The following is a 15,820-nucleotide window of genomic DNA, read 5'->3' as shown; positions in this document are numbered from 1 at the left end:
CGGGTGAGGTCGGAATTAGGAACAATTTCGCGCAGAGTTTTCCACCGACCAAAGAAGTTGCGGCGGGTGGCACACGGCCACCCACCCACCCACAGCCCTAAGGCCGAAAGTAAGTGAAAGAGAAAGAAATTTCCTTTTTTGCGGGACGTGGAGGGTGGTCTGGGGGGGATAAATCAAGACCCTCCGCGTGCGGGCACGGGACGGTGATGATAAATTTATTTACCGACTTCGCGGGCGGCCGCACGGTAAGTGGAGCCAAAGCCCGGAACATAATAACAAAGGGCGAGTAGGCGAGAGGGCCAGGTGAGAAGGTGAAGCCGAAATTGAAGCTCCGAAGCGACACCACCGCTCGCCGCGACTGAGCGAAGCGAAACAGAAGCGGAAAAGCGGAAAAGTTGATTGAGATTAATTTATCTAACGAAAGAGAAAAAGAGAGTGGGAGAGACAGAGAGCGGGGGAGTTTGGGTGGCCAATTTGCTGACGATGATGGGTTCGGTATGAGCGGCACCAACGCACCTGGACCGTGGGCAGAAAAATGACCAAAAGTCGCACAGGACACGCGCGGAGAGCTGTGGACTTGTTGTTGGGCAGAGATCCTGCGAAATGAGCCGCCTGAGTGGGCCAGGGGACGGCCCGGACTTACCCGGGGTGGTGGTTGCTTTGGCTCGAATTAATTTGTTGATACATCCCCTCCACGGACATGTCTCCGCGCACTCGGAACTGGACTTTCTTCTGGGCCGTTGCTTGGGTTGCTCCTCCAAGAAAAGGTATTTCGCCAATTAGCTGCACTGGTGACCGGGCGGGAAAGCGATGGCCAGGAGGGTCAGAAAGGTAGACAGGTAGGCAGGCAGACGGGTAAGACAAATGGTCCACAGCTATCCACAGCCGATTAAACTTCCCCCGCCCAGCCGTCCAGCCCAGGCAATGGGGTCAATCTCCCCAGCAGAAGACGGCGGAATTAGGTTCACCTACTTTTTATGGACTGGTTGACGACGGAAAATGGCGGCGTAAAATTGTGGGGCCCCAAACAGAGGTTATTAAACTTTTTCGTTTCAACTTCAGTTTCTGGTGAACCATTTTGTGTAACAAAAAAATATTTGCAAAATAAACATCGCAAACAGTTGGTGGAGATCTTTGGAGGCTTTTGGTGGAGGCTTCGAGTCGAATTTAAGGTAACTTCTGTAAACCTTAACTTGGGACTTTCTTTTAGGTAGTATGTCGATATCTTCAGTTAAGTATACTGATATAAGATCAACTACTGTACACAAGATGTTGTGGTTTTGTCTTACCTGTTGAATAAGCGTCTGTGCTTTGGCCCCCTTCAATTATCAGAAGAGATTGAGTTTCGTATAGAAACGCTTAACGCATCCCCTGATGATCGTTCCATTTCTTCATTCGATTGTCGAGAAGTTCAGAAGAACCATCAACATCGGTTACACGGCCAAATCGCAATCGACCACAATGTTCTGTCTCTGGTGGACTGGACGAGCTTGATCAATTTTGAGCTACTCAAACTGCGTGTAATGGTCGGTACGCAGTGCAGTCGGTACATTTGCTTGGAATGTCCTTTCGTAGCAGAGTGCCACGTAGGAGAATGGTTTGCTTTGAAAAAGGAACAATTCGTTTGAGTAGTACCCTTAACCTTTCGCCTGAATCGCGAAAATTGTATATAAACCCTTAAATATTTGTCGCTCCTTTTACCACATTTTTCTAACGCTAATTAGGTCAAAGAGAATCTTTAGATTCTCTTCGACTTCCGTTACATTAAGTAAGTCTCGAGAGGCACTAAATCAATTGGACTATATTCAATAGTTAACTAATATGATTTAAGCGCGCAGAGACGAAGCCAGTTCAGATTGATGCTGTGGTAGTGGACCAATACCCGATTAACCAAATCAAACCAACAAACCTAACCGGCATGTCAGAATCAAAATCTCGATGGATCTAGATAAAGGTAAAGAAAAAGGACACTTCGCGAAGTTCCCTTAATATGCATCCCAATTAAAACCCACGCAACTATCCAAAGGGCAGATTGCGCGTTAGGTGCATCTTAAAACGGGGATCCTTCCCAACTACTACAATGATAACAAGCTGCTATAGCTGGAGTTGGAATAAATAAAGCGTTCAAAGCTGGTGGTTGAGACGACCGTCGAAGTGTACAGATCCTTCATTCGGATGTCCGGCAGTCAAGTGCATCGCGATGCGCTGCGAAACACAAGCGAGCATTCAAACGTCAAAAAGGACGCGGCACAAAACGAGTGTGCAACCGATTGTGGGCGAGAAAGAGACTTGGAGTGGCCCATCCCTGGTGCTGGTGATCGAGCATCGGAGAACATCGTAACATACGGGCACCGGAAGTCAGAGCGCGGAGCGCCGTAGCATAGCCTCCCGCCAGCGCGAGTGCTTGTTGTGCGGAATTCGTCCTCCATCCTCCACAGAAGCCGTTCTCAGTTTCTTTCGGTTTTCTTTGTGGCCCGTGACATGGTAGCTTAGAGCTCGGGACGAACGGATGCCACCGGAGCATCGTCGTCGTCGTTTCGAAGTTTATTTTCCACCATCCCGGCGCTCCGAGGTCCGTAAATCCGTAAAGGACTCGCCCGGAGATGGATGATGAATGGGAAACCGGGTGGGCCGTGGCAGAGGGAGCGAGTGAGCGGGGTGGGTTGTATGTGTGGGTCGGTTCAAAGAATCTCGCTTCGCTTTCGAAAGTGGAAAACCCCTGGCGAAACCGGTCCGCCGCCGTCGGGCCTTTTTGCAGGAGAAAATTGAGACCGCCCCGGGAGGGACGGACGGACGCGGGTGTGGCTGAGTAGTGGGTGAGAGATTTCTTTTTGTGATGGGGTTTTCCTTTTTCGCTTTTTTTTTTTCGTTTGGTCCACAAACAACTTCCACTTCCGCTTCCAGCGTTTAGCAGCCCTTTTTCTTTCGTTTGCTCTGCCCCAGGAGACGAGTCTCGCTTGTGTCATTTATTCAAACATTTTGTCCCCCTCCGGGCCAACCGCTCCCGGTTCCCCTCTCTCGCTCTCCACGGCACCGGCTCTCTCTTTCTCTGTCTCTGGAGAACGTTTTCCACATTTTAACACAAGTAAAAGATCGGATTGCTGTGGCGGCAATCCGCCCACCCCCACGGAACACCACTCTCCGCGGGGGGACCGAGGTGGGTGGGTGGTGGCCGGAAAAGCTGCTTTCTTTCATGGTGGTGCTGGGCAGGCGGTGGTGGTGGGCGGTATTCTATTATAATATTGTCAACTTCCTTCTTTTTCCAGTTCCCGCTGTGCCACTTTTTTGCCTGCGGTCGTCCCGGGGACTTATAACTTTCTCCACCGCCTGCCACCGTTCCATCCCGCGCCCCGCGCCCGCTTTCGCTTTTATCATTTTCACGCGACTTGTGACTTCTTTTCAGCCCCGGCCCTTCTCCTGTCCGTCTTTGGGGCGGGTGGGAAGAAAAATGACACCACCGCCGCCGGCGCGGGCGAGGATACGAGAGAAAATTGTCTCTTACACAGCCCTCTTCCTGCCCACCCGGACCCCGACGGAGCCCCGATTTTATGCTTTCCGTGCGCGTCCGCCGACTTTGCGACTGAAAGACGAGAGAAGAACTCGGGCGGCTCGGCTTCATCGAGCGGAAAACTTTTCTTGTCGTCTCCCCGGTGGGCGTGGTGGGTCGGTATGGGGGCCCCCTCACTCACTCTCTCACTATCTCTCTCTTTCTCTCGGTAATCAGATTTATTTGAATAATTTCCCAGTGATTATACCTTTTAATTATGCAGTGCCGGGAAAGTGGCCAGCGCGCGCGTCCGGAGAGCGCCGAAAAACAGTTTTCTCTTCCCCTGCTTTCAAGGGAGGTTTCCGAGGGTGGTTTTCCGTTCCGGGTTTTCTTCCGTTTCTGACACATAATGGTGGGGCCTTTATCGAGCTGAGGACATATCGCTTCGGTGTTGTCTGATCAACGGACCAAAGGGTTTACAGTTTGGGTGTTTTTTACATTTGAAAGAGAGAGAGAGAGAGATTCGAATGTCATGAATGGAAGTTTCTCAACTTGTTATGGGTCGAGTTGGCCACTCAACTAGAGTCTACCTTCTGTTAAGATATCCAACTTTGTCTCTATAAAGATCAGTGACGTCAGAGTTCTCAGTACGACGATTTCAGTACCCTCACGATGATTTAGTACCTTCACGGGTTTATTAAGGACAGTCCAGTGTAAGGATGGCAACGATTCCTGGCGTAGTAGCTAGCCCAACTAACTAGAAGTTAACAAATTGAATTTTTAAATACGATTTTCGGAATTAAACATTAAATACTACTTTCTGAATAAAACATTACATTGTACTAGGAGCTACCAAGAAAGCTAAACATAAACCAGAGAGTTTCGATGCTTCTCGAAACAAACCAAATGATCTCCATTGGATTGCTCGCCAACGATGTTGGAATTATCATTGATAGCAGAAAAAGACGTTAAGGGCCACTTGGAGTCCAGTCTACTTTCGAAACAAATACTTTTATCGCTTATTTGCCCCATTTAGTGAGCTACATGTTTTCAACAGTGAACTATCACTTGTAACAACTTTGTAGTCATGGTCACATTCCTTAGTATATTAACATCACCAAGTGAATTAAAACTCATGTCCTGAAATGTATCTATCTAGCTTTATGAGTGAGTATGAACTCTAGCTTTTAAATTGTCCCTGTACTTGCTACAAAATTTATTGAAGAACTGAAATATTTTGAAACTGTCCACTCAATGTCAGTCCCACAGTTGACTGCCCCAATTGTGCCACAAAGTAACTTCACTTTTAATAAAGTTTCAAAACTAACCCAGACCTATAGCTACATTTAACAACATTTAATTGGTAGTTAAATTTAAGGCAAAAAGTTTGGAAGGACATTGTTGTTGAACAAATCCGAAACAATAGACCCACTTGCGAAAGACCGGACCACGGCGCACGGTTCCGGACCAACCGCAGCAAATAATTGACACGAGCTAACTAGTAAACGAACAAACTAATCGAATTACCATTTAGTCCCTCGTCGTCCTTGGGTGCCTGGCGGAACGGGACGGCTCCCTTTCCCCCACCGCCCCCTTTCTACCCCACAGTTCTGTAACATCTTTCCGCTCCACTGACATGACGCCCCGCTGGCGCTGATACGGCCCTCTAATCTGATTCCCCGTGTATAATATGATTATTATTGCTGTCTACAACCAAACCCATCGCACCCGCCGCCAACTCCTTGGAGACTCCAACACATTCTTGTCATTCGTCCGTCCGTCCATCCATCCACCCGTGTGTATGTGAGAGGAGGGATCCCGACCGCTGATTTCTCATTTCAATATTCACTCCACTAGAGATTGCTCGACCCTCCGGCGGAAGCCAAGTGGGACACAACCGGAGCACCGTCACCCTTGGAAGCCTCCCTAATACCATCCCATCGCAGGCTCTAATATGGCCACGATTCGGGAGGGAGGGAAAGAGAGCGGGCGGGTGGAGATGACTATATAAGAAAAAACTTTTTCCGAATTACCGTCTCGAAATATTTGCCGTATAATGTCCGTGCGCCCGACCCGCTCTCTGGTCGGGCGCGCGTCTGGAGGCACACACGTGGAAAGCATTCACAGCATGGCAGCCTTGCCTTCCGAGAAGACAGTCCCGCGTCCTGCTGGGGACAACAGGATGGGGGCACCACCCCTCACACGGAGCCGAGCCGAGCGTTGACGGTGGTTGACGACTTCCTTGAGTTGATTATTATTCCAGTTTACAACTTCTCCCCGAGCGACAGACACGGACAGATAGAGAGTGAGAGAGAGCACACCCTCGAAAGCCCTCGGACTCGGAAGATGCGGCTGTCCTCGTTTGTTCGAGAACTCCCTCAACCCGCCTCAGACGGCGCCAGCCACGGGACTTGGGTTGGGTTGGGAACATTATTTTCTTTGTGCTCCGGAGCAGCGCGGAATAGCAACATAAACATCTCCTTCCTCGCTGGGCTGATGGTGTTGGCGTTCTGGGACGGAAGACGCCAGGGCAGGGCGCGCAATGAAATCAAGCACCAGTTTCCGGTCGCTTCCTTGGGCGCGCAATCCGGGAAATGGGACCGAAAAGCGAACTGAATGCCACCCATCCCACCACACACCGCCCCGCGCCCAGTAGCATCGTTTTATGTCGGAAGCATGTTTCGGTCGGTTCCGAGTGAAAACGAGAATACTAAGAGAATTATAATCGAGTTAGTCGAGTGTTGAGTGGGGGCCAGAGCCCATTCCACGAGACGGCACGTGGAAATCTGTCCATCATAGCCCCCTCGGCCCACAGCGCCCCTCGGCCCGCTATGTTGCTGTGTGTTCGTGTTGGTACGTCTGTTTGTCCCCTGCTTCTGCTGATTGGCACATTTCTGTCTTTGTTTAACAAACATATCTTCGCCGCTGGTCGCCGGTTTAAGCAAAGCAATTTTGACAGCAAGTGCCAACTACAGGAAGCCCTGTTGAATGTTGTCATTTGGTCTACTACCGGCTCGGTTCCGAACCGATTCGATTCCAAACCGGTTCGGAACCGATCGGTCGATCAGGATACCCGATGCTCGAATCGGTTATCGAACTGGTTCATTAACTCGAATAGGTTATCGAACCGATTTCAATTTGAATCGGTTCTGAACCGGTTGTGGAGCTGCCCATATTATTGCCACGTTCAACCGTTTTGCAGTGGAAATGAGCTCCAAAAAATCACAAGGGCGGAGAAAATGGGATCTGGATCCCTTCAGAAACGCAAAAAAACCAGACCAGAAGGAAAACAACGGAAACAAACACAGTAAGGCGGTGGCGGCGACAAGTGATTTGTTGGTGCCCCGCGGTCCCCGAGTATTGATTGGCCCGGCGGCGAGAAGTAATTGAAGGACTTGGGGCCCCGAAGTCCGTGAAACCCCAGTCCCATCACTACACGGGGCGGCAGCGGAGAAAGGCAAAACGAGCGTAATTAAGCAAACATGATGGTGATGATGGCGGGAGCCACCTCTCACGACGAGGTCGGCCGGGTAGAGGGTCGTAAAACTTGCCGGCCGTGCAACGTCGGCCAGGGCGATGTAAATCAAAATGGAAGCACACCAGAAGACACACCAGAGCGGTGGTGGTGGGGTCCCTCGAGACCATAAATGTCATGACTGACGAGGCTGACGTCGACGCCGACGCCGCAGCCGCCGAAAGAAGACACTGCGTCGGTGTTGTTCGTCCTGGCGAAAGTCGTCATGAAGTCGTCACGTACGGAATATGCACGGCGCATTAAAATGTGAGCTTGCCACTCCACCTCCGACCGGACGTGGGGCGAAAGGCAGGGACAGGGAGGAGGCCAATTTAGGGCTCGGTAGATTGAAACAGACACCCAGCATCGGTCGTCGAGGCTTGACTTTTGCTCTCTCCTCCTTGTGTGCGCGTGTTTGTGCTTCCGGTTTGCCATGGTGCTGCCAGTGAAATGTCACCGCGGAACCGCATCCTTGCCAGCGCGCGTCTCACCAGTTGTTACGAGTGTTATTTTAATTTAATTACATCGATTCGTCAACCAACTCATCGTTTCCTCAGTCTTCATCTCGATCGAAGTATCGAAAGATGATGGGGCCTTTGCCATCGAACAGTTAACCTCCAGTTGTCGGAAGCAATCCTCGAATCCTCCGATAATGATGATCGACAATCATTGATTGAAACTAGTGTTGGAAGGTATTCAAAGTTGGACTTACTTGTTTGTGCATTTCCACGTTCAATCCGTAGGACATTTCGTAATACTGTAAAAAGAGAAGAAAAAGCATCCATTAGCGAATGTTAAATTAAACATTAAGCATTTAAAATTGCCATAAAAAATTTAACATTTAATTATTGGCCATATTGTTGTTGCTGTTGGCTGGATGGATGGAGGCTGTTAAAATGGTGGGCTCACAACATGACTAGACCATCTGAGCCTGGCGAGACATATACGCTGCACGACCGCCGAGTTCATGGGGCAGTGGGCAAAAATCATTCAAAAACGAAACGTCTCAAAGGCGTTAAGGAACGAAGAAAAAATTAGGTCCATGATGTGGATCGCCTAAAGGAATCATGGACATTTTGAATGTATGCTGCTTGATGTATGAAGAATTGTCGTAGTTGGCGATGGAGATGCAAAGTACTTGAAATGACGTATCCTATATCTAACATCAATTTTGAAGTCGATAGAAACGGTGGGAAACGAAGAATTTTGTACGTAGTTTCAAAACTGATTTAAAAGGAAAGGTAAGTGCCCATCGTCAATGTTTTGGAATCGAGAAATAAATAGAATTCCACCCTGACAACTAATCTCTATTATGCATTGCCGTGTGCCTACGAATCATCAATATCGATCGATACGTGGCACGGCAACACCACGTTGACTAGCCTGGCCTGGGCCACTGTCCATATCCTTCTCTATTAGTCATTCATTAGACATACCCCACGATCGATCGTCCGGCCGTAGTGCAGCAGGAGGCATACAATTAAATACAGCCCAAACACTCACCAGCGCACGCCACCGGTGCCGGACATAAGAACGGCTAATGACCGGTATTTTTACCATGGCCCGTCGGACCGGAGGTGTGGACCAGTAGCGGGAACCAGAGCTTCGGAATGGACTGCACATCTAATTGCATCGTTACTGAGCGAGCGCGCACCTTGTCCCTGGAGATGATTGAAGCGCAGCTCGGATCGGCCGGCATGGGCCCCGCAATGGAACCGCCGCAACCGGATGTGCGCATCGGCTTCCAGGAGCATCATCGGCACCGTGTGCGTAGCCGGTGCCGATCTACCGGGTCACCGGTAGCACCGTTCGCTCGGCCAAAGGTGGTGCCCGCCCGAGTGAAAATTGCATTTAATTTTCCAAATATTTTATTTATAACATGCCACTGCTGCCGCTCCCAGTCGGTCGCGTTCCGTCAAAGAACTTCCCAGGGCCAGCGCCGCCGCTGGACGTTGGAAATGCAAATCGAGAATAAACACCACCCCGGCCCGGGGTCGGGTATTACGGGGCTAGCAGCAGGGGATCAGTCGAACGATGATAATAATTTCACAATCACTTCGCATCGATTTCTATGTCCTGGGCCGTGGCTCGGTGTTCACGTGTTGGGCGGCAGCGGTGCTACGCCACATTTTGGACCGATCCCAACGGGAAATCGGGGGGGCAGTAAGGAGGCACCAATTGAAACCGATTTCGTGTGCGTGAAGGTGTGGTACAGCCGAAAGGACCTCCGCAGCAGCAGCGGCACCTGTGTGTGTTAATGGGAGAAAGATGGCGTTTCGGGAGCACCAAGGACCATAAACATGGCCTTCACCACCGACCTCCTACCGACAGATATTTGCATTAGCGACGCAGGCTCCGAAGGCGGCGGGCTGTTGATTCGGATGCTCGCTCAAGTGTACCGTGCGGGACACGGCTCGGGAAATTCGGGTTTCCCGGCGACGCCTGACGCAGTGCGCCTGGCACAAAACCCAATCCAAGGGAGAAAAAGAAGCGAAGCTTCAATAAATAATGTTGGAAATTATTTATCCAAATGTGAATTTGATTGGATTTGATCGTACAGAGCGCGGCGGTGCAGCAGCAACCACGCGGCCGGCCTTTTCCTTGACGAGTCCTCGTCGTTTGGGGAGTTCGATCGTTGCGCGCGCTGTGACCTCGACGCTATTTACGCAGCTGGTCGTCTGCCGCAGCTCGTGATGAACCACCCGGAGGCGGGCGCCCAGCGCTATCTCAACGCTCTCTCTCTCTCTTTCGCTCTCCACAGCGCAATGATTATGTTGATGTGCCTCGTTCTTGTTGCCCCACAAGCTCATCAGTGCCGCGGCGGATCGGGTATTACCGTTTCAAGTGCGCGGAAATCGGTGCCGGCAAATTGTCCTCCTGCCAAACCAACAACATCCGGATAGCGCGCGCCCCTACGGGAAACTGTAGCATACAGTTTGGGAATTTTCATATTTTCAATTCATGCCACCGAAACACGATGGCCTAACACTGTTTGTGTGTTTGTGTGCCGGTAACGCCAAACGACGGGATGTGCGGCCGGGAGGGAAGTTTTGCCGGAGTAAGTTTGACCAGATTCGAAGCCGATGGCGCGTGGCAGAGGTCGACGCTGGTGATGGTTCAGTGATTTTCAGTGGTGATTTCGATGCGAATTTTCCGAGTATCGAATGTTAACGAAACACCTGGCTAACGGCTAGATAGAGTTGATATGCCATATCATTGGATTTACTTGAACCTCGAGCTGGAACCATGTCCGGACTACATTTCCAACGGATATGGCTTATTTTAGTCTTAACAAATGGACCGGGACGTATTTTTAAATGGACATAGCTACCCCCATTACTAAGATATAAAGCAGCTGTAGAAGTAGTACAGGATCAATTGGACCTCAGTTTTGAGCCTCGGTTAAATAATGTAACAATGTAACGAAGTATGCTTAAGGCCTCAATGCAAAAAAGTTTAAATAGCAAAGAAACAAGAATAAGAATTGGGCTTTAATTTTACTAGAAAATGTCAGTTACTCAAATGAATTGGCAAAGTAAACCAATGGCCACTAATAAATGACTAGTGACACAATATTCTTCAAGTTCATCATTAACAGCTTCTCATTAAATGATGGTGAATGATGAATTTTTAAACACGGTTCCTGGTTCCGAAACAGCGGCTCGTTAAGTTGATTTAATAACCGAAAACTTTCTTCCGTAAATATCCCTGCCCAAAGGACGGTCAGACGGACGGAGGCGAAGGATCAGGAGTGGCGCCCTCGGTCTGCCGCCTCCTCACCGGTTCGGCGATCGGGTTGTGTTGATAAATTTATAATTAATATTGTATAAATACGCAGCGGCAGCAGCAATGACGTTGTTATGCTGGCGACGGCTGGAATCGTGAGGGTCGATGTTGATTTGGGCTCGTACCCTTCGGAGAGAGGACATCAGCCGCCACCATCAGTAGCACCACCCCCGACGCCTTCCGTCGTCCGTCGTCGTCGTCGTCGTCGTCGTTGGGATCTAAAACTCACCCTAAGCCCGGCCGCGTTTCGACAACCGAACGCCTCTCCGTGGGCTCGCGACCATCTCGGGGAAGCTGCACAAAGGGTGGCACTCTAGCCAGCCATGCGTATATTACGTTTCCGGTGCCTTCTCGCGAGTTGGGCTCTCGCGAAAGCCGCCCGGGCCGTCCGCGGCGCAAACACGCGGTGGCCGACCGGAGCCGTCGTCCGTTTTTCACAGGACACCGCAGCGCAGAGGCGAGACCACCAACGACCCCCAGCAGCAGCAGCAGCAGCAGCAGCGATGAGGAAATGTTTTCCCAGGACCTCATCAACCCAGCCCGTTCTGACGGGAGGCAGAAAGGCAGAGCGCGGACCGGAGTCCTTCCAGCCTAACGAACCCAATCGAAATGCACCGTCCACGGCCGATCATCGTCATCGTCGCGACCGAAAAGGGATGGCGCCGGGCGCGCGTGATGGCACGAATTTCCAATGCAAATGGCATACGCACAGAGAGGGGGAACGACGGTCCTTCGGCAGCGCAGTGTCAACAAACGCACCAAACGCAGAGCTTCGGGGACAGAAAAACTTCTTGCAGCGCGCAAAAAGCGGGGTCCAGCGGGCGAGATACCAAATTTTCATTTCATTTACCATTCCCAATCCAACCGTCGACGACCCTCCGTGATCGGACGACCGAACCGGGTCCTCCCCGCCCGTTGCACCCCAAACCCTGGCAGTGAGGTTTTTTGCGTCTGAAGTAGAAAGATGATATTGGTTTTTGGCGGGCAGGGAGAAGGCCGAAGGCGCTGGCGGTGTGGTCAACCGTATCCGTTGTGTCCAGCGACACCTGACGGTTGTGTCGTTGCGTCGACCCCGAGCCAGGGCCCAACCATCACGCCGCGCGCCGAGTCATTATCGTTCGGTGTGCGCGCACCCGAGAGCCTTCGGCCGGCATCGAAGGCCGGGAGTCGTCGTCCTAGGCCTTTCGCTAGGTGACCCGGTGGGTTGGGTGCGCTCGTTGGAATGATGGAAAGCCTCCACCCAGCGGAATTGAGAGCCACCCCGTTCGGTGCAGAGAGACCTAGACTAGTTAGTACATAACCCAGGGCTCCTCCAGGGTTTCCGGACCAGCGGCTCGACCGCAGATAGGGACCGGCCGATAGGACTGCAACCAAGATGCATATAAGCATCACGACGGGCGGAGCCCAGCGCTATGGTTGACAGTATTACGCAGTGGATGGCAGCGATTGGTCGGCCGACCGAACGGGGTGGCCGTTGGAGATGCAAAATATCGATGGCGTTGCAGATGGCCAACTGCAATCGGAATCTACAAACATCGCGGAAACGTCGGTGTACGACACGCGCGCTCTTGGCAGTCTGACTCGACCGTTGGAGCACAGCTGGGTCAAGCAAAAATAATAAATATTCCAACACATTCCTTCTGACGTGAAAAACTGTATGACCGCCGTTCGATGGGAGGCGACGGAAAAAAAGGATGCTGTTGCACTTCAGCCATTATTGTTTGTTATTCTCGATCCGACACAGATGGAAAGCCGCTTTAGCTGGATGCTAATGCACAAAAAATGTTTTGAGCAGTGCTCCCAATTTTTAGAAATATCTGGACCACCGAAATCGGCATTCATCAGCAAAGACATTGCCAAACTGTGGTATTGTTGGATCAGTTATCTACCGCTAAGAGGCATACATCAGAATGATTTTAGAATGATACATTAGAATGGTCAAATGATTTGAATATTTCATGTCCCACAAACGAAGTGCTAACGACGAATGACATCAGAATGGCCCATTTGTAGCATGTAACAACAATGGTGTATTGAACTGCAACATGCTTTAACCGTATCTTCGGGGCCTATTCCGATCCGTCTTATGGCTTTAACACAATGTAAAATTGTTAACAGTAAACCATCAACTTTCACAAGCAAATGGTATACTTGAAAAACTAACGGATTTCGTACACTAATATATTTGTAACATTATAAGTCAAATGAAATAAACGAAGAGTATATCAAATAGAAGGAATGTAGGAAACCCCACTAAAAACATGGAGCGGACAATTCAAACTTCCACAACCAATAAACAACTCCAGTTCCAGAAGAAGTGAGCTATTTATTAATGCACGTTAATAAAACGATCATTTATCATCACAAAATAATCAAAACAGTAAACCTCAATTGCCACAATTCAGGGTTCAGTGTATTCCGAGTACCATATTTAGGATTTAATAAACTTTATTAGAAACTCTGCCTCGGGCAACATTGACGACGATGGTTCGATCGCGCAATTGTTGTTTAACGGCTGTGGCATAGTAACCATAGTAATCACAAGCCTCGCCATAGCACACTTGACCCGCTCACTGGTAAGCCCGATGATGATGCCGATGATGGTGGTCGGTCGCCCGGCAGCGCGCAGCCAAGTGTTGGGAAACATGACACCGAACGGTCGTAAATTTTTTTATAGAATAGATAAGTATCGCCGGCCGGCCCACTCCGGGCCACGCCGGTCACGTATCGGTGTGACCCGTTGTAGCTGTAATAGTGCAATTTGTCTGTGTTAGCACATGGAACCGGAGCGCTCAGCACTACGGGGCCCCGGCCCAGAGACCGCACCCAGCGCCAGCACCGGCCACGGGGAACAATTCCCCGTACGCCCGCTCCGCACGCAAAGCGATAACATTAACATCTTCATGTCCACTGCTCATTTTTCATCAACCCAACACCGAACCAATGCGAATATTACCATGCCGAGCGCACAACACATGCCGGCTGACGCACACCACCGGGGGCCCATCGCCCTGCTTAATGCAGATCCCTAAAAACGAAAAAAAGGGTCGTCCTATTCATGGGGCCGACAAACTGGAAAACAAAGTCCTCTCCGCCATCAACTTCAACTTCTGGCGTACAAAAACCGCAATGTACGCGGCGCTCCTCATCAACGCGCACACAACAAGAGGACCCCCGGCCGGCCGGCCGGCTGGCCCCGCTTTCTTCCCGTTTCGCTTACAATGGCGCACCATAAGGAAAATAGATTCTGACAAGACTGACAAGACCGTTGGCGAAAAAGCCAACCACCCATTTTCCGGAAACGTTTGTGGAGTGGCGTGGCGTGTGGGCCACCAGGCGCCTCCATCGTGCCGCCGGCGAAACATCCGGGACGCGGTGTCCGCCGTCACATCTTTATGGAAGGCATTAATTTGAGCGCGCTCTTATCGGGGCCGGAACCGGGTTTTACGAGGCCGGGGCCGGTGCTGCGCGTGTAGACGGGGAGATTTAACAGCAAAATAATTAACAACAAACTCGTCCTCAACAGCAGCCGACTGGCACACCGGAACGACTGAAAGGGAGTTTATGAAACAGAGCCCACCAATGAAGTGCTTGCGGGAAGCAAGTACTGCCCCCTCAAGCAGTCACCGTTTGCGACATGATTCATTTCCAGACACACACAGCACCGTCAGGGACGATAGAAAGAAATGGGTAAACCTTTTGCATAATTTTAGGCGCACGAAAAAACTGGAAAGGTTTTATCAATAAAAATAATTGATTAATTACGCCATTCCTATATGGGCCAACGGCGGGTAACTATGTTCGAAGCTCACACTCTTACAAATAAAAAACATTAATTGAAATTCATGTCCAGTGTCAAACCACCTCCCGGAAACTAAAGGTCCGACCGACCATGGCGTTCATGTTAGTTTGGAAAATAAATGCTGACTACTTGTGGGGCGGGGTCCCGGTACGTAATGATCCCTTAAGCCCGCGCGCACCGCACTACTCTCTCGCATCATCCCCTGCATGATGCCCTGACGATGATGGTGATGATGACGATAGCCCTGGCTGCAGTGTAAGCAGAGAGAGCGCAAGACGTTATGGTTAAATTTGCATAAAGAATAAAATTATTGCAGTGTCAAAGCATGTCGAGAAGGAAATGGGCGCCCTCTGCACGTCTCTGTGACTCTCTACATCGGAATGCCGCCGTTGGCCGTTGCTATGAAGTTTTATGCTTCTCCCCACCACACTGTGTATTCATCGCAACCACCGCACCGCTTTTTACGCCAATTTGCATGCGCGACAGTTATGCTTTGCACTTTTGTGGAGACTGACGGCCGTTGTGTGTTGGTGCCAATGGCATTGCCGAGCCTCAGACCCTTCAGATGAATCATTATGGGCGCCGGAATACTGAGAGGCTGGGCTGTATGCTAAAGGGGCGCAGTGGACGGAGAGTTGCGTTGATAGAGCCATCTCCGAGTTAGGACGAAGCGAGTTCAGGGTTTTTGACGGTGTTAACTGCGGATGGCAATGGTACGATTTGTGTGTTGGTTTGTAGGTTGACATTTTTTTTTTGAAGGTACACCTTAAACAACTATGATTTGTACAATATTTTGTAGAATTCTTTAAAAAATATAATATTTCCTGAGACCTAACATACTCGATGGAAAATCTCACATTTCGCTCAATCAGGATCAGTACGCTTTCTGCTACGAATTTAGACAATCGACAACCCACCCGAACTAGGCGACTTCGAATTAACTGTGGAACGATCGAAGGAATTCTGTGCCAATTCGAAATAGACCGAAGCGGACCATAGACCGATGTGCAGAGTGGTGAGGTTTCATAAGGTTCCAGCTAGAGAGGTTTCACGACAGTCATGGCATCTCCAGACCCCCGTTACTTTTCATAAACATCCATTGATAACCAGTGGCGATCAATTACGATACGATTATTACGATTCTTCCCGTTCTGTAATAGTAATAAACAATAAATCTTGAGTTCATTTGATTCTTCAAAATATGGCTATCAACGAGCGAAATCCCGGGTTT

The 15,820-nt window shown here is 50.1% G+C and overlaps 1 protein-coding gene across 2 annotated transcripts in view; it reads right to left on the bottom strand.

The window, feature by feature from the left end:
- The window catches only part of LOC131211703 (protein groucho), a 150,997-nt gene that overhangs the window by 30,518 nt on the left and 104,659 nt on the right, over nucleotides 1–15,820 (bottom strand). For both annotated transcript variants that reach the window (XM_058205284.1, XM_058205283.1), the window contains one exon: nucleotides 7,714–7,758. In XM_058205284.1, coding sequence (XP_058061267.1) covers nucleotides 7,714–7,758 — 45 coding nt within the window. The remainder of the gene's footprint in view (nucleotides 1–7,713; nucleotides 7,759–15,820) is intronic.

Source organism: Anopheles bellator, chromosome 2 (genome assembly GCF_943735745.2).
Source record: "Anopheles bellator chromosome 2, idAnoBellAS_SP24_06.2, whole genome shotgun sequence".
NCBI classification, from domain to species: domain Eukaryota; kingdom Metazoa; phylum Arthropoda; class Insecta; order Diptera; family Culicidae; genus Anopheles; species Anopheles bellator.
The sequence above is the reverse complement of the archived record's forward strand: the minus strand, read 5'-3'. Positions and strand labels throughout refer to the sequence as shown.